An 18,529-nucleotide genomic window follows, 5' to 3' on the forward strand; every position below is an offset into this window, starting at 1 on the left:
TAAAGTAACATATTTATCAAGTGCAGAGGTGTTGTGTGCGCTGTGTGTAAACATGCATTTACTCATCTCACTTGCACAAAAACATTCAGTATTCCTCAAAATGTATAAAAAAAGTGAAATGCAATCTCAGAATTTTATGCAAACCAGTAATAATTAACTATATTAAATTACACAAATATACTTTATGTATTTAATCGCACTTTATTAACCATTGTCTTTGCTGCTGACCTTCAATGATCTAATTCAATCATACCAATAAGCAAGAATGTTGAACTTCCATCTCCTGTATCCTATTCTTCTTTAATCCAGAATGGCAGCACAGCTGAAAGGCTTGTGCCCTCTACTGTACAGGCGTAAATATGAAATTCCTTCAGCCTGAGGCTTATTCATTTCACTTTTGGTGTGAAAGGGCCTTAACATTTGCCAAAAATAGAATGTTTCTGTTGTTATTAAAACAAACAAACAAGGAAGCCCAGCCCAGGTGAGAAAAAAGGTTTTCGTAAAAAGTAACTAAGTAACGTAATTAGTTACTTTTTAGGGAGTAATGCAATATTGTAATGCATTACTTTTAAAAGTAACTTTCCCCATCACTGGAAACAATTAGAAACAAATTTAAGTAAATGATTCGCAAAACATGTGGATCATTAATGCGGTACATTTATGTAGTAAATGTACATTTTAGTTTACAAAGTATATTTAAGGTTGATTAAAATTATTTTTGAAAAAGATTTATGTAAAAATTTACATTCATTCTGCTTGCGTGAGTGAATTGAGACCCTATCTCTCAATTGCATCTAGTATATTTTCATCATCTTCACGCAGTTTAAAGTGGTCAGGCCAAACATAATAGCTCTGAAACACAATATTTAGCTCCGCAGTGATGATCTGAGTGCATTGGCAGCTGCTCTGCTTATGAGCACAGGGTCTTTGCAGCTGGTCCTGACTCTTAAAGATCCATTTTTATTAACAGCTGGCTTTGAAACCGAGGCCTCAAACATTTGACACCAACAGCTTTCACCCTGTGTGTGTTTTGAGGTCTCGGCTCCATAGAGAAGTCGTTTGTACCCTGCCAAGGCCTGGAATGAGCCTATTCTGCCTGCTCCGCCATCAGGCGCCTGTGCAGGTCTGCAGCCTCTGCTCAGACACTGGACCTTCACTTAAGTGACAGCTGATTCTGTTCTAATGAGGCCTTTATATTGTGATCATCCTATTTCCAGTGCAGGCTAATTGAATCTTCTGAATGGGGGCTAGGGGGATTGGTGATGTGCTGGGGAAGAGCTAATGCGTTTTGATAATCTGTAATTGAATTAGCATAGATTAATAAGTGGTGGTCTTGTGTCTCTGTGGAGGGAAGGTGCTTTAGCATGTTTGTGTCAAAACCGGCGGCGTCCGCTGTCACCAGCCTCCTGCGCAAAATAATGAGCAGCAGGAAAAGGTTTCATTAATTGTGTTTATGGTTTTTCTGTGAATAAAGAGGGCAAGAGATAGAGAGGGGGGGGGGGGAATCTTGTTTTGTCTTCTTCCTCTGTCAATGGACAGCAACTCCAGAAGGCCTCAGGATTAAGAGAAGCCCATAGGTTTCTCTCTGGTGCCTGTCTTCGGCTCAGAGAGATTCTGATGGCCCTATCTGCTGCCATTTATTATGCAGTTAGCACACAGAGCTTCATGTAGCGATCTGCTTTTCACCCAGGTACCACTTCAGCCTCCTAAAAAATACATTTCAGAGCACGAACAGTGCGGACTCGGATCCGGCAAATGAGCTACATTATTTTGATAATGGGGTTGGAGTCATACAGGTGTATCGGCCGTCCCGGGTGACAGGGGGAGGAAGTGTAGGCCCCTCGGCCCCTGCCCGCGCCTGCCCTTTGATATGTTCCTTCATCCGCACCTCCGCTCCAATCCCTTCTTTTTCCGCAGAGGAAGAGAAAAGGAATGACAGACAGAGCGCACCGGCGGGGTCATTATACATTAAACAGGCGCCGAGGCCATCGCTCCGATTGGCAATTAAATGGCACTCACTGACACTCGGCTGGTGTGGAAGAAGATTGAGACATTGGACCCTGCAGGGGCCCTTCTCGGCACACCTCTCTGTCTCGCTCTTCCCTCAGCGGGGCTAAATTGGTGGCAGACTCCGCTGCGTGCTGATGAGCGGAATGATGCCCTGCGCTTCAAAGGGATGGCCGTCATGTTTAAACCATAACCTGGGCCTCGCTATGGCAACAGCGGCACGGGTGGGGGCGGCGCTGATGGGACAGTCGTGAGGAAAAGGAGGGAAAAAATTGGACGGTGGAACAGAGGAAATTTTAACAAGTATGCAAGGACAGAAAGAGAAAGAAAAAAGGTGGGGGCTAATGATCACGGCACTGCAGCCACAACGCCGGTCCCCGCTCAGTAGAAGCGGACGGGCAGCCCGGATGACATGGCACAAACACACATGTGTCAGGGATGAAGGGAAGAGAGAATAGGAGAAGAGAGATTGGGGGGAAACAGTCCCCAGAGAGAACCTTCAACAGAAACTAGTTGTTCCTTGTGAGTTTACGCTCATCATTATATTCTGGCTCCAAGCCATATAGCCACACTCAAGCAGATAATGAGCTGTTTGAAAAAAAAGAATTATTCCTTCTCTTTTTTTCATCATCCTCCTTTCTTTCTCTCAGATTTGTGTACGGCCACGCACAGCTAGGATGCGCTGCGCACACACACACACACACACACACATACACGGGCACAGATATGTTCATTTGTATGCTCAGGAATTTATTCTGCTTTCCTACAGATCTTTACACATTGCTTGAGGGATGATATTATAGATAAGTCCTTCAATCAGGCAGGGAACATTTTAGTTTATAATGTAAAAAAGGGTAAATAAATGAGAAGAAAATGACCACCCTAAATGCTCCCTAAATATTGATTTAAAAACCGTTTACTTGATTCATACATGTCTATGGAATGTGATTAATCAGAACTCATTATTTGACAGGAAAAAAAATCATAATTTCATAATCATAATCATAATTTCAAAAATCATAATTTCAAGTCCTTTTTCCACCCACCCACCTATTTTTTTGCTGATGGAAATAAGGCCATGTGAGTTGGGAAAAACAATATTAACCAATGATATTATATCCCATTTTTATGATCCAATCAAATTGAAAAAAAAAAAAGGTTAACGTATAACTCCCTTTAAATGTTAAAGTACTTTATTTACTTTGTAAATGTTTTTGGTCTTACTTTAAATCAATTTTAAGAAAAAAAAAAGTTTTTGCAATCAATTTATCTTTTTCTCCACCTTCAAAATACCTTCTGTTTTGTTGACCTAACAAAGGCTGTGTGGGTAATAACTAAGATTATAGTCCACATTTTATGATCCTATCAAATGTTGTTAAAAACAACATAAAAAGTGCCCTATTTACTTTTGACCTTTTATGTTTTGGTCATTATTTGTTATTATGAACAAATTATCAGTGCATATTATTCTGAAGAATAAAATGTTTCAAATCAAAATGTAATCACATTATCCACCTTTGAAAGAACTTTTCTATTTTTCACATGTGTATGTGGGTGGGGAAAATTACATGATATTAACCAATAATTTAATCAAGACCCTCTTTTATGATCCAAACAACCCACTCTAGCTATTTCGTATCATTTCAAAATGCATTTTGAAACTAAAATCTAAAATCCCCAAACAAAAGTTTCATGTTGCGAGAGTCAATTAGTGTCACTTCCCTTCTCCCACATAACAGATGTATTAGGTTACTGTTGCTTTGTGTTTATAGCTTCTGTAATGTGTGAAGTCTTTAGCTCATTGTCAGTGCTTTGCTCTGTGAATGTGTGTGTCCATCCATCATTTCACCCGTGTCCACTCTGACGATTTACACAGTCTTCTCTCCTCCAGGTTCCCTCCTCACATGGTGCCCCCCCACCACAGTTTGCACACCACAGGGATCCCCCACCCAGCCATCGTCACACCCAACGTCAAGCAGGAGTCCTCTCACAGTGACATCGGATCCCTCAACAGCTCGTAAGTTCGCTTTTCGCTTTTCTGTTAATTAATCAAGTTGGTATGCATACGCTAACATCTCCTCCCTCCCATTCGCAGGAAACATCAGGATGCGAAAAAGGAGGAGGAAAAGAAGAAGCAGCCACACATAAAGAAACCTCTGAACGCGTTCATGCTTTACATGAAGGAAATGAGAGCCAAAGTGGTGGCAGAGTGCACACTGAAAGAGAGCGCAGCTATCAACCAGATCCTAGGCCGAAGGGTGAGCGTCACACACATTCGAAGTGGCAGCAGACTGTCTCAACTACTAAGACCACAGATTGCAGTGTTGTCGGTAGTGGAAAAACACTGCTCATTCACTTTTCTATTTCTGTATAATTGTAATCTTGCTCAATGTTGCTATTGAGTAAAACTACAACACTATGGGAAGGGGAAATTTTAATCACGGCGGTTGGACCGCTCATGGAAACACTTCCGTGTTGTTTGAGCCTAAAATATCAGTGGTTTCTTTCTCTCGGAGTGTGATGGCTGCAGTTTTGATGGATGTGTGTGTGTGTGTGTGTTTCTCTATGTGCAGTGGCACGCTCTGTCTCGAGAGGAGCAGGCCAAATACTACGAGTTAGCCAGGAAAGAACGACAGCTTCACATGCAGCTGTACCCCGGCTGGTCGGCACGAGACAACTATGTAAGTTTTTAAGTTTTCAACAAGTAACAATCTTTATTCCTTCCCCAGGCGCCACACAGCAGTTTAAAGCCATCTAGATGTGTATTTTACAAATCATATGACAAACATCCAACAGCCTCTGGAGGAAACTAAAGCACTCAGCACTCACAAAAACAGCTCTGACTTAGGGAGTTGGCTGGTCTAAGCTGGTTTAGTTGCTCAAAACCATTTTAAGACCAGCAAAACAGATCAGCTTAGCCAAGCTGGAATTATTTCGATTTATTCTAGATCTATTTGCTGTACATGTTCTTTTCCTTGGTGCAGTCAGTTCTGTTTTTTTCCCCGTGTGCTGTACGATTTTCCTCTGCTTTCATTAGTATTCCACTGGTTCACCTAAAAAGAGAAAGGCGAGCTGAGATCAGAGTAATTAAATAACCACAGGGCCTAAACGCCTCGCAGCTTTGATGAAAGAGGACATCTCTCTCCGCTGCCAGAAATGGGGAACGAGCGCACCGTTTACAGTTCCGCCGGAGTTTCGCGCCTGACAAACGGCCCCACCGCCCAGCCTGTCAACTCCCCTTGGAGTCTGACCACGTATCTTGACTCTCCTAGTCAAAGTTCCTCAACCGGAGCAAGATAATCTTTCTGCCCGAGCCTGACCTCAGCCTCAACGAAATCAGCGGTCATGGATACGTCCGACAGAACCTCGTTTTTCGAGGAGGACAAACGCAACGAAAGTTCTCTCGCTTCTTTCTGCTCTTCCCCTCCAGTAAACTGATTCGCTCAAAGAAACCTCAAGAGATTCCAATCGTTTCACAATGAAAGGAAAACTAAGCAGCAGCGAGACAACAAGGAATAAACAAAAGGAGAGAAATAGGACGAGGGGAAAGATAGGGAAAGTTCTGTTCTGTCCTGCAGTGGCATTTCAAACCTTCAGGCTTTTACATGAATAAATAAATCAGTGAAAACATTGGCCTCTCTTGTTCATTTCATGTCTCGGTCTTTTCTGCAATATAATAACTAAGGTTCCTGTCTATTTCTCTTTTTCTGGCGGGTAACTATCAGGGGAAAAAGAAGAAGAGAAAAAGGGAAAAGCAGGCAGGAGAGGGCAATGGTAAGTGAGCTGCAATTATCTCTCATATTAAAGCAGACCCATCATCTGTCACAAGTGTGACATCTCAAAGATGAAAGTCCAGCCTTTTTTTCTCATCTCTTTTTTTTTTTGTGCCTGCCTCATTTTGTATATAGCTATGCTACCCAATGCAATATTTACACGATAGACTGCTTGTTATCCCCCTCCCCTCCCCTTACCCCATGTTGAGCATTAATAACATTGAATATGCATGACCCCCCCCACCTCCCCTCTCACCAGCTGCCCCCCCACCCTTGCCCAGCCCCCTCCAGCATTTATCGTACTGTGATATGTATGTTTTGAGAGTGTGAGAGTTGATCACCCTTGTGACTGAGTGCCAGCCTCCGAATGTGCCGCCTATGCTTGTCACTTTGCTTATGTGGTTATGTGGTCGTAACTTTGGACTGTGCTTGCTGCATGCTTTTTTATATAAGTGTTTATATAGTAATAATATTTAAAAAAAAAAAAAAAAAAAAAAATGTTTTTTAAAACCCACATCTTTCAATTAAGGAGGTTTGCTGATTACATTGATATGATTCACTTGACCGTTCTTCTTTATGATGCTGATTATTGTCCAGGAAGAATGTATTTGCGGTCTCTCTCCATCATGGACACCTTTTGAAGGCCTCTGTATCTTGTTCTTTTTTTTTCCAGAACACAGAGAATATTTTCCAAACCCTTGCCTTTCACTCCCTCCGATTACAGGTGCTAATGTCATTTTGAGTCTTAAATTACTAACTTGCTTTTTTCCCCTTTTTTTGGTTCTTTATGTATTCATTTATTTGTGCTTGTGCAGTATATCAAATATTTAATGAACTTTCTTTAATGAATAATGCTACATGTTCATATTTGCTTTATATATATATTTATTTATTTGCTAAGCTCTGTAATTCTCTTGAAGAATACATTGCTTTACTTTATTTTGCTCCTTTTCAGTTGTTTCCTTTGCTCCATTTTTCATTATACACATAATTTCATCAAAAGATGCTTCTATGTTAAAAGTCATGTATTATTATGTAAAAAAAAAAAAAAAAAAAAAAAAAATTCCCAGATTTGGTAAACTCTAAGCATGCAGCTGCAGTATGTTTATAAGAAAGACCTCTTTATGCTAAGAATAACCAGAGATGTTGTTATCAGGGTAAACCTCCTTAATCTACTGCCTTCAGTAGCTGCCCTCCACGCCCCCAGCATGAGTGCGGGTTCTGCCCTGTCTCCTCTTGATCTGCCCTGCTTACGGCCCGCCTTCACCCTCCTCAAACACTCGTCTACCCATATCCTTTACCCTGTTGCTCAGGTGGACTGTTCGAGGTGGATGAACGTGGGCCAGGCCTGTTTATGAAGCAGCTTTGTAGTGTTTCCCTGGCTTAAACTAATGCTCCGCCTCCCTCCTATAGCTCCTCCCTGCTACTGCTACCTCAACAACCTGTCCCTATCACCTCCTCTAGTCTAGAACAGCCAGATAATGTACGGCAGCAGACATGTATCCATATCTGCTGCATCCCGCCCTGCTTACCTTTTAACAAACGAGCATTTGTTCATAAAGAGCCTTGGTTATGAAAGGCATGCATTGTGTGCTGATTTATTGATTTCTGTCATTCATTTACTTTCATATTTGTTTCTTGCAGTTTTATTTTTAATTTCAAATGATTTGTATTACTAACAAAATATGCTCATATATGTCTGTAAAAGCATTACTGCACATTTGATTGCCACTATTTAAATTGATCTATAGGGGAAATAGTAGTGCAAAGACTTTTATAGAGCTCATTGGATTCAATTTATCTCTCTTTCCGCTCTGTTTTCTTATTTCATCTCTCCTCTGCACTGGCTTCCTCTTCCCTTCTTGGTCACGTCAGATCTGAGCGCCCCAAAGAAGTGTCGCGCACGCTTCGGGCTCGACCAGCAGAATAACTGGTGTGGCCCATGCAGGTGTGTATCTGGTGTGCCGGCAGGTGTGCTAGAGCAGGTGACAGCTGGGGAACTCTCTCGTTGGTACCTCCTCCCACTTTTCTGGCTCTCTCAACCTCGCATTTTCTCCACGCCACTTCCTCTGCCAATCAGCTTCTGCAAATCTGGGAGATGGGGTTGGTTTTTTTCCTCTAGGTGGGATGAAATGGCTGTTTGTGTGTGTGTTTTTTGTGTGAGTGTGTGAAAAAAGAGTACTCCTTTTTGAAATGGAAAAGAGGCGGGGTTAAATACCAAGGCGGGGTTTATTTCCCTCTGTTAAGGGGTAGGGGTGTGGCCAGGGGGTTGAGATGGGCTGGTCATGGTAAGTTTTTGGGATGGCACGGTACCAATGTCCACAGCTGAATCATTTGCTCTAGCTCCATGCCTTTTTGTGTCCAATGACATGTGCTTTTTTTTTTTTTCTTTCTTTCTTTGTTGTGTTTTTATGTTCCTCTATGGATAACAGATGCAAATACCCCTAAGAAGTGTCGTGCCTTGTTCGGGCTTGACCAGCTGGGTTTATGGTGCAAACCCTGCAGGTATATTCCCAGCCTCACTATTGGGGAGAACGTCTAAATTAGGATGATGATGATTTTAAGATGACAAAAAATCAGCTTTTCTTCTCTCAACACTTTTTTCCATGGATTATGTTTTCCTACTTCAATCTCCGAGGCCTTGTTTCAGTTTGTATGTTTACAAAGACTTCTTTCTTACTTGCTTCTGTCCTTTTCTGACTTTAGAAGAACTTCAGATGAACCGAAATCCTCGGGCAGAAAAAGACAAAACAAAAAAATAATTACAAAAGCATTGTGGTCCAAATTTCAAGTCAAGCAAAAACGTTTATTTAGAGTATTTTTATATTAGTAAACTTAATTGTTGCCGTTTTTTTCTGCTCAAGGAGCTAATCTACTGTTTTGTACTGTTCTGCCCGGTCACTTCTGTTAGAACTGTGTGATGTAGCCACTTGTTTTGTGGAGGGCAGGGTTGGGGTGATGCCATCTCATCCCCCCTCTCTCTTTTTTTTCCTCCCCTTCTTCTTCTTCCTTCTCCACTCCTCTCTTATAACCCTTTATTCAGTCCCAACCTCTTGTCTTTCTGTTCTAATACAAGCAGTCTTTGAATTGGGAATATGTTGATGGTAGGTATTTGTTTCTGCTAAGTAATACCCTTTTCTGTGTCATGCTTGTGCACTCTTTCCTTTTCACCCTTCCCTCATCGTGGACATCAGAAGTTGTGCTGTTGTGATACTCCACTCTCCGTTTTCTACTTGTCCTTCATAATCCTTTCTAGTTTAGATTCTCCAAAACCCACTCTCTCTAGGCCAAGTTTGGTGAGAATCTTACTGACCCCAAACGTTTGAATTGGAGTGTATATAAGACAATGATAATAATTGCTGAGTTAAATGTTGGCAGATACGCTGTTGTTGTTCATACTTTTCAGTTGAAACCACTCAATATTTTTCAGTTTCTAAAAACTATCCTGCTAGCCAGAAACTGTTGTATTTTTTGAAGGGTAGTGCCGCTCATCAGCACCGCTTGTTATTCAGAGGAACAGCCTGTGCATTTTTGGGCTGTGTTGAGAGAAACGCTGGTAATTGCGTCTTGATTTAGGGAGCTGGAAGGTTAAAAGACCCCACTCAGCTCTGTTTCCTGAAAGATGTATCTGGAGAAATTCCCTCAGAGACCTATAAATCGATAAGGAACACAGGGAGATACTTAGAATCAATATGGCTCTTAAAAAATGGATATTAGCTTATTTGCCGCTGTTTGACAGGCAGTTAGCACATTGACAGACCTGATCCGTTCCTAAATTCACGACCGGCCTCCATGCGAAAGACGTTTTGTAGCTGTACAGCCATGGTAGAGTAGCAGACGGATCAAACAAACACATCTCTGTCTCTATTCACCCATCTTTGACCCTGAAGTGCCATGTCTCCTCTGTATTAAGTCTGTTCTGTGCAGATCCCTCCAGCTGCATGTCGTGCATGCCCACTGTACACCAAGTGGGTTTAAGTGGCCGTGACAAGATTTCCGCCCCAAAAATCGTCCCCTTTTTGTCATTTTTCTTCATCATAGTGTGTTATCTATCCCTCTCAGTGTCGCACTTTCGTCTGAAACCAACACGCATAAGAGCAGGCAGGGGTATGACTTGAGAAACAATCCTTACCTGGCTGTTATTTTCATGACGAAACCACAAAGAAGTTGGTTAATTGAACCCGGTTCTCCCGCAACTCTCTGGCTCCCCCTGTCTTTGATTTAATTCCCTTTTATTTTACTCTCTGTATTTGTTGCTCTTTCTTTTCTCTTTTGGAGTTAGCCTCGGCTGCATCACTGAGCTCGCCCTTTAGGCAGGATAAAGAGAGTTTTTGGGGAGGAAGGGGGGTTGGTCAGGTCAGGTAGGGCAAGGTACACTGAGGTTTTCCCGCTCTCTCCGTTTCTCTCGCTTTCTCTCACCCTATCACTTCTCGTCTCTCTCTCTCTCTCTCTCTACCCCTACCTCACGGCGCGCTGGCTTGGCGCTGGTGAGATATGGCTGGCTGGAATGGCTGGCCGTAGGCGTAGCAGACGAGAGAGGGTCCTGACCCGAGCAGAAATGCAAACATGGCACCGCGACCTCTGTGCAGAGCGCTCACACACATGTCTTAGGGGCAAGCTGAGAGTAGCGCTTCCTCTCTAACCTCTTACCCCACCATCTGAACTTCCCCTGAAGGAACGCAAGGAAAAAGACAGGAAAAAAGAAGGGAGAAAGAGGAGTGTAATAATTCAAGCTGATGTGTAAACCGGATGGATCCCCTCGCGGTTTGCGAAACCGGGGTGGAGTTCTTTTGTTTGGAGTTGCGTTGTGCCGCCGAAAGAAAACAAAGAGAGATGTAGGCCTCACCTCTTTCATCGTCCTCCTTCCTCATTCCATCTCTTCATCTTCCTCTCGTCCTCCCACTGTCCTGTCCTCTCTGCATGTAATCGTGTGACACCATGTGAGAGCGAGACGGCTAATCTCGTCCAGCTCTAGCGTCCATTTTCATGCAGAGTCTGAAAGTGGGTCCGTCCAAAGTTGCTAATGAGATCAGCATGGGTGTCCCGACTTTAAGATATGTGCATTTAAATGGACGTTACGGCTCTGTGTGATTCACTCTGGTGTTCGGACCAAGAGCTTCAACATGTCCCCTTTCTTTTTCTTTTTTTTTTTTTTAGGAGAAAAAAGAAGTGCATTCGCTACATTCAAGGTGAAGGCAGCTGTGCCAGTCCTCCTTCTTCGGACGGAAGCTTACTAGAGTCCCCCCCATCCTCCCCTTCCATGGTCTCTCCCTCCCCGTCCTCGAAAGAGTCCAAACCACAGACTGAACAAATGCAACCTCTCTCACTGACTATGAAACCGCCCCCCCTGCTCTCGTCGTCCCAACACCAACACCTCTCCATGGCTCCGCCTCCACCCTTAGCTCTGTTGGACAACTCCGGGGCGGGCAAAACGTCCGGCTCGGCGCACAACGGCTCTTTGGACCCCTCAGATGTGTCGTCGTCCCGACCCACAGGCTCCGCCTCCTCCAGGCCCACATCGGCGTGTCATTCCCACTCTCTGCTGCCCAGCTCCACCCCGACGCAACCCCTTTCACTCGTAACTAAGTCGATAGACTAGCTTCGTTGTTTTTTTTAAACCAGCTTTCTCTGTTGGTCTGTTCATCTGTCTTCGGTCTTTTTTCATTCTGTGTTCTGTTTTTTCTGTGCGATATGGCTTTGAAAATTTTGTTAATTCTTTATCAAAGTTCATTGGTCAATATTTGACCTGTCATTATCTAAAAAATGAAATTATTATGATTAAATATTGATAATTAAATACACTAAGTTGTAGAGTATAGCTTTGTGAATCTGCCAAATTTTTTATGATTTTTTTTTGTTTGTTTTTTTTGGGGGGGGGTGTTTTTGTTCATTTTTTGTTTTTCAGCTGTACAACAGAAAAACGCATAATTGTTATGTAGTTTTACATAGACATGTTTAAAGACAGATATACAAAGTAGGCGAGGATTCGGTGAGCCCTTTTCTCAAAGAATTGGTTCTCCTTCATTATTTGTATTAAATACGAGCTTGTGAACCAATCATTTTACAGCTGTCCAAAACTCAGAGGGCACGAGGACTGTGGAGACACCTCTCCGCCTGAGGAACAACTTTAATTGTGATGTTACTTGTTCTTGTTTAAATGTACAGAAATTTGGGGGGTTACTGTGTTAATATGCATTGTTCCATTGCGTTGTCTGTTTTATCTTTCTTTTTTTGTCGTTGTTTACCAGGGGGAGGGAGGTTGACTCGGGTTGGGGTGGGTGGACTCGATTGGAGGGGTGTTTTGGGGTGGGGTGGGACGGGGGTGGGGGGGAGTTGGGATATTCAATACAAACTGTCACAATGCTAGGACCAGTAGTATTTATTGCTTTAGAGATTGCTTGTTGTATCTTGTATGTTGTCCCTTTTTGAAATCTTTTCGTTTTCTTAATACATTGTATAAATATTCTTTTTCTTAACGTAAGCAACTTATATATATATATAAATGATCCATTTTTACAAGGAGGTTTTGAAGTTTCAAATGTTTTATCGTTTTAACATGAATTTATTTTTATTTTATTTTAATTTTTTTATTTTGTTTAAAACCAGGATTCCACCTAAACTACAGTGTAGATTCTCAAAAAAAACCTAAAAAAGCAAAAATGCAAAAAAAGGCAAAAAAAACAACAACGAACAGACGTATGCACAACTTAATTTCTAGAAACATATCTATAAGCCATTTTACAATAGGTGAAAAGGAAACTTGAAACGGGGACGGTGGGTTCCATGTCTTCAATAGTCGAATTTCGTCTCAAGCCCTTCTTTTCTATTGCACAGTCTCATCTCCGCCTGACTGTAGAATCGTGTACAGATTTTTTCCCGTGCCAAAATTTGTGATAATTTCCTCTCCATCTCTTATGACGCTGTAGGTTCTTTCGTTTGTCCAATGTTTGTTTTTTCTTTTCTTTTTCAACCATAATTTGCTGTGACGTTACATAGATTGCTATGTATGTAGTATAAATGTTGCTATAACAAATGTGTTTGGTAGCAGATTGTCAAATAATAAAATTTAAACTTAATAAAAGACGGACGTCATACTGTATAAACCCTCAAGGGCCAAATTATGTATATTAGGAGGTTCATAAAAAACTATTAAATACTACAAAAAAACACAAACTGCCACTTTTAAGTACACTACTACATATAGGTAGATAGAAAAAATAGGCATGTTGATGTTGCAAGAAGCTGTAAAAAAGCTACAAGAGAATCATTCATTCGGTGCCATTGTAGTTGACATGACGCAACTGTAACCCGTCGATTACTTCTCTGGTTTATTAAGATGCTAATGATGAATAGTTTGAATGTTTCCTTAACGGCTGTGATGTTCCTGTTCTCTTTTATGCTCTTATATTTTTATTTTGGTTTGTTTTTATTTCAATTTTTTTCTTTTTTCTTCTTTTTTCTTCTTTTTTTTTTTTTTGTTTTCCGTTTTTTCCATTATTTGAAATGGTTCCCAAAAACCATGTTTTTGTAATGAATAAATGTTAATGCTGTACAGTCTCTGTAGCATGCAGTTCTGTATTAATAAAAACGAGTTAGTATGTGAACTTGCCTTCTGTCGTCTTCTTCCCTTCATTTGGATACGTTTGGCTGTAATGACCATATTTATTATGTATTATACATGGTTGTTATTAACAGCACTATAATAAAAGTCAGACTGAATTATGCTTATTTCCCCCCCTGGTTCTGTAAGAAATTACATCAGTCACATTCTGATTTCTCAAGAGGCGTTATCTAAATGAAGGTTGCGTACTCTGACTCTGATAAGAATTACAGACAGCTGTAATGATGATTAATGCTAATGAAACTGCCAGATCAACCTAAAGTTAGAAGATCCCTGTTAGTCCACCATAACTCTCCCATCACACACCGCTTGTCTGCAGCTGGTTTCATTCAGAGTGGAATTCAGCTGACAGTCCCATGCCAGGATCTGATAATTTTAACTAGGCAGAAGGCTTTAGAAGTAATCAGAATTGGTGTTTTAAAGGTAAACATTCATTTCAGTTATTCAGTTAAGGAATGTTCTTGCGCATTATTTTCTCTGATTTGGCATATCAAAAATGACTCTTCGATTATTACGCTAGTAGACCGAGATGTGTTTTTAAAATAGAACAAACAGGTGTGAACTATACAAAAGAACATCCAGACCTTGCCGCCTTAGACATTGCGATTTCTTGGATCCAGTGATATCCGTCAGAAGAAGAGTTGTGTATGTCTTGATAAGGATGATTTTGCCAAAACATATGCTTTGAATCGCTATACAAAAGAATAAACAGACATTTTATTTATTCTGGCACGTTCTGTTTACGTCGCTATTGTGCCTCAAATCCAAACAGTGCCTGTTCAGTCTAGAAAAGCAATATGTTTCATTTTTTCCTTTCGAGGACATTCTGAATCGTCTCAGTCTGAATGGATGTAAACAAACTTCATAAGACATCAATTGATTCAGACCACTCTACAAAGCTTTGCCTCGCAAGAATATCAACAATCCTTCGGCATTGTTCCCAAAGTTCGAAAGATCAATTGAACAGCCTCTATGTGATTATTCAACACGTTAAGGGAAATACAAATACATGTAAAATATAGGGCAAAAGAATTTTTATTAAAAACAAGGTTTTTTATTTCTTTTAATCATTCATTTTATCTTAAATCTTTTTATCTAATTCTTCCAGCATAAAATACTGTAGTATACAGGAAGGTCAAGGATGGAAGAGGAGACAATATTTTTTTTCTTCCTGTATTGTAACAAGGCTTCGGTTGGCCTTTTGAACCAAAGGGAAAATATGAGGTTACATTCAGTTCTTTAGGCACCTTTTCTTTTCTTTTTTTAGAATATTCAAGAGGAAAAACCCTCAACGCTCTGAATTATTCATGTTTTTGTATCCATATTTTATATGCAGTTGTATTTTGACACAGCTTTTAGAAATATTTTTGTTGTCTCGTGTCAGCTGCCTGTGAAATAATATTTGGTGTGAGACCACACATATCTATTCATCTCAAAATCTGTATTATTGCAATAGGAATAACAATTTATTTATATACACATGGGTTTTGAAATTCACGCTGTGGCTTGTGGACTTGCCATAGTGTATCATTAAAAATCGATCAATTTAAATGATATATTTTGCAATCTATAGCATGTTTATTTAAACAAAACCCCAAAGTGACATTTCAAAATGCTAATCCAAACAGACGCTTTATTTTGGCTGTGTTTAGTTTGCCAGCACAGTTCCTATCCGCTTTCTTTTTAAGCAGACTTCCTCTGAAAATAGTCATTCTGCCTGTTCAAGGCTGACAAATAAGGCTTTTATTGCCAAAGGATGCATTTCGATTTACCGAACTACCGAACCTAAAGTAATTGCAGTCTGCTCTGCTACACAACTCCACTGCATGTGATGCCGTGTCTTTTAGGATTCCCTCTTAACCTTGGAAGGACCATCAATTCACCTTTTGAATCTAGCGAGTTTCCTTTCACTTCAGAGGCACTCTTTGAGTGTGTTGTATTTTCCCTAAATTAGACGCTGTATTCTTCCCCTTCATCCCTGTGAATGATGGTTGAAGATCTGTTCAAGAGGATGTCAAGCAAATGAGTTGTTTATTACTTATTCTTGTTTAAAGAAACATTGCCTGAGAGACCAAAGAGGTCAAATAGGTTTTGGACCGATATACATTAAGTCCTGGTTTCATAGACAGGGCTTTGATTAAGTCAGGATAAGGCCTTCGATTAGGATATTCAAGTAGCTTTTATAAACATGCCTTAGAAAAAAATATTACTGGTGTGCATCTTGAGGCTAAACAATGGTAGTGACATATTTTAAGAGATGTCAGTGATTTCAGTTAAAACAGTTCAAACATGCATTTAAGTCTTGTCTGTGAAACCGGGGGTTAGTGTTGTTAATTTTCTCAGAAATCTTCATGTTCTTGCATGTTGCCCACTGACATTTAGTATACTTCACTATTACACTTTCTAGACATATTTTCTGGACTAGCCAGTTATTTCTTATGACATTTTTTAGTGAATTTAAGTCAAATTTCAGATATGACATTACAACAAACGATTAGAAAAAATATCAAAGGCTACATCCAATTATTTATGAATCCGATTGGAATCTGATCTAAAATTATACAATGTGTATCGCAACTGTTCAGATCCGATTTGTGTGTCCATGCCGCTCTTTAGGGCCCATTTGCACTAGTTCGTTTTCGTTTTAAAACACATAAGTTTTGCTATGGTTACACCTGTCATTTACACTTACGAACCTTGAAAACGGAGACTTTCGAAAAGCTGCAGACCCTGTTTAAAGGTGCCATTGACCATTTTTTTTACAAGATGTAATATAAGTCTAAGGTGTCCCCTGAATGTGTCTGTAAAGTTTCAGCTCAAAATACCCCATAGATTTTTTTTAATAAATTTTTTTAACTGCCTATTTTGGGGCATAATTAGAAATGCACCAATTCAGGCTGCGGCCCCTTTAATTGCTCGCGCTCTCCGCCCCCTCCCGAGCTCTCGACTCTATCATTGCATAAACAAAGTTCACACAGCTAATATAACCCTCAAAATGGATCTTTACAAAGTGTTCGTCATGCATGCTGCGTGCATACATCGGATTATGTGAGTATTGTATTTATTTGGATGTTTACATTTGATTCTGAATGAGTTTGAGGCTATGCTCCGTGGCTAACGGCTAATGCTACACTGCTGGAGAGATTTATAAAGAATGAAGTTGTGTTTATGAATTATACAGACTGCAAGTTTTTAAAAATGAAAATAACGAAATAACGAATACAGTAAGAAACTATGGTAACTTTAACCACATTTAACAGTACATTAGCAACATGCTAACGAAACATTTAGAAAGAAAGTTTACAAATATCACTAAAAATATCATGTTATCATGGATCATGTCAGTTATTATTGCTCCATCTGCCATTTTTCGCTATTGTCCTTGCTTGCTTACCTAGTCTGTTGATTCAGCTGTGCACAGATCCAGACGTTAATACTGGCTGCCCTTGTGTAATGCCTTGAACATGGGCTGGCATATGCAAATATTGGGAGCGTACATATTAATGAGCCCGACTGTTATGTAACAGTCGGTGTTATGTTGAGATTCGCCTGTTCTTCTGAGGTCTTTTAAACAAATGAGATTTATATAAGAAGGAGGAAACAATGGAGTTTGAGACTCACTGTATGTCATTTCCATGTACTGAACTCTTGTTATTTAACTATGCCAAGGTAAATTCAATTTTTAATTCTAGGGCACCTTTAAGTTTGAAAACGCCAGGGTTGCATTTCAGTTTAAAGGGTCATGAAACCCCTCTGTTTTAGCCTGGTCGTTCACACCTCTGAGCTGCAAAAACTCTGTTAAAATGGGCGTGTAAAGCTCTGGAAAAGTGGGAGTGTAGAGGGGGGGGAAGAGGGGAGAGAACAACCAATGAAGCACAGAACACACTCATTATACAGAATAATGAATATTAATATATGAGCACGGAGAAAATGACAACAAACTCCCAAGCACAAGGGATAAATGCAAAAGAATATTTAATAGGGCTAATAATAGGCTACTTTGATTAGCACTGCACTCAAAATCAGTCTTTTGTCTATTAGAATAATCATGTCGTCGCGTTCAGATGTACTGTATCAGTGTCCAGTTTGCACATATAATTCATTTGAAGAAGACTTGATGAAATATGTCTGCATAACTACACTGTGCTGGTTAATGTTTGGTGCAGGAGAATGTGTGAAATAAAAACTTTAAACACAGATACTTTATTCTGTATGAGCTATGAGCCACGTGGCTAGTGTTGTTAAAAAACGCAAAGCTCCGCGCTGAAACCGATCATATGCGCGCTCCGCGTCTATATCATAACAGTCGTATTTTTCATGTGTTCGTATTCAAACTCCAGCTCTGACCGCATCGCGAGTTAAATACAAACACCACATGTGCTGCTGTGCTGAAGGAAACCTATACGGCCCGCGTGTTTGAACGCAGCTAGAGCAGGCAGAGGTGAATGAGCCTCACTTTTGTGACATTTGAATTCTCTGCTGTAATGCGATCTCATGCGAACATATTTTCCATTTGTGCTGGTAGATTACAGCAAAACAATCCACATGCACCCAAACCTCTGCTCTGGTCGCGTCGCAGGAAAACACATTGTGTTGTGGCACTGAGGAAACGAACATGTCTCTGAATGACAACAGACCTAGGCGAGAGAAGTGACCCTTCCTCATGCATAATACCGCAATTATAATCTTATCCATACTACAGCGCAGTGATTGGATTGAATGAGCTTTATGTCATGAATATATGTCAAGAATCGCTCGAAACGGTCTACGTCAGCATGTTCGACCATGCCCATACTTGGGCCGAAAGTACACGATGACGTCAGATTTTGTGACGTTGCTCCGACTCAGCTTTTCAAACCGGAAGACAGAAATCGCTCTGAAAAATGCAAAAATAACTATTTTTCACTTATGAATAACATTAATGAGTACCTTTGGTGTTTTCAATGATGTGCAGCCTATACATATCTGTTTACATCTCAAAAAAAGTGTTTTGGGGTTTCATGACTCTTTAAAAGGACCAAAACTGAGACTTTTGAAAACAATGGTGTGGCTGCCAACATTCACTCTGCATATCCTTTATGACCATGTAAACAATAACATGGAGACTGACCTGCAATCTTTGTTGGCT

At 40.5% G+C, this 18,529-nt stretch overlaps 1 protein-coding gene across 29 annotated transcripts in view; it reads left to right on the forward strand.

Annotated features, from left to right (window-relative positions):
* tcf7l2 (transcription factor 7 like 2) overlaps window positions 1–13,384 on the forward strand; it is an 89,518-nt gene extending 76,134 nt beyond the window's left edge. For 4 of the 29 annotated variants that reach the window (XM_048170946.1, XM_048170947.1, XM_048170958.1 and 1 more), the window contains 7 exons: window positions 3,884–4,024; window positions 4,103–4,265; window positions 4,581–4,688; window positions 5,718–5,781; window positions 6,454–6,504; window positions 7,656–7,728; window positions 10,938–13,384. In XM_048170946.1, coding sequence (XP_048026903.1) covers window positions 3,884–4,024; window positions 4,103–4,265; window positions 4,581–4,688; window positions 5,718–5,781; window positions 6,454–6,504; window positions 7,656–7,728; window positions 10,938–11,379 — 1,042 coding nt within the window. In that variant the 3' untranslated portion in view covers window positions 11,380–13,384. Of the gene's footprint in view, window positions 1–3,883; window positions 4,025–4,102; window positions 4,266–4,580; window positions 4,689–5,717; window positions 5,782–6,453; window positions 6,505–7,655; window positions 7,729–8,212; window positions 8,287–8,823; window positions 8,885–10,937 lie in introns of those variants that run through there. The other 25 variants (XM_048170951.1, XM_048170960.1, XM_048170970.1 and 22 more) reach the window with 19 other exon arrangements.
* The last annotated feature ends 5,145 nt before the right edge of the window (window positions 13,385–18,529 follow it).

The sequence above is a fragment of the Megalobrama amblycephala genome, linkage group LG20 (genome assembly GCF_018812025.1).
Source record: "Megalobrama amblycephala isolate DHTTF-2021 linkage group LG20, ASM1881202v1, whole genome shotgun sequence".
Classification (NCBI taxonomy): domain Eukaryota; kingdom Metazoa; phylum Chordata; class Actinopteri; order Cypriniformes; family Xenocyprididae; genus Megalobrama; species Megalobrama amblycephala.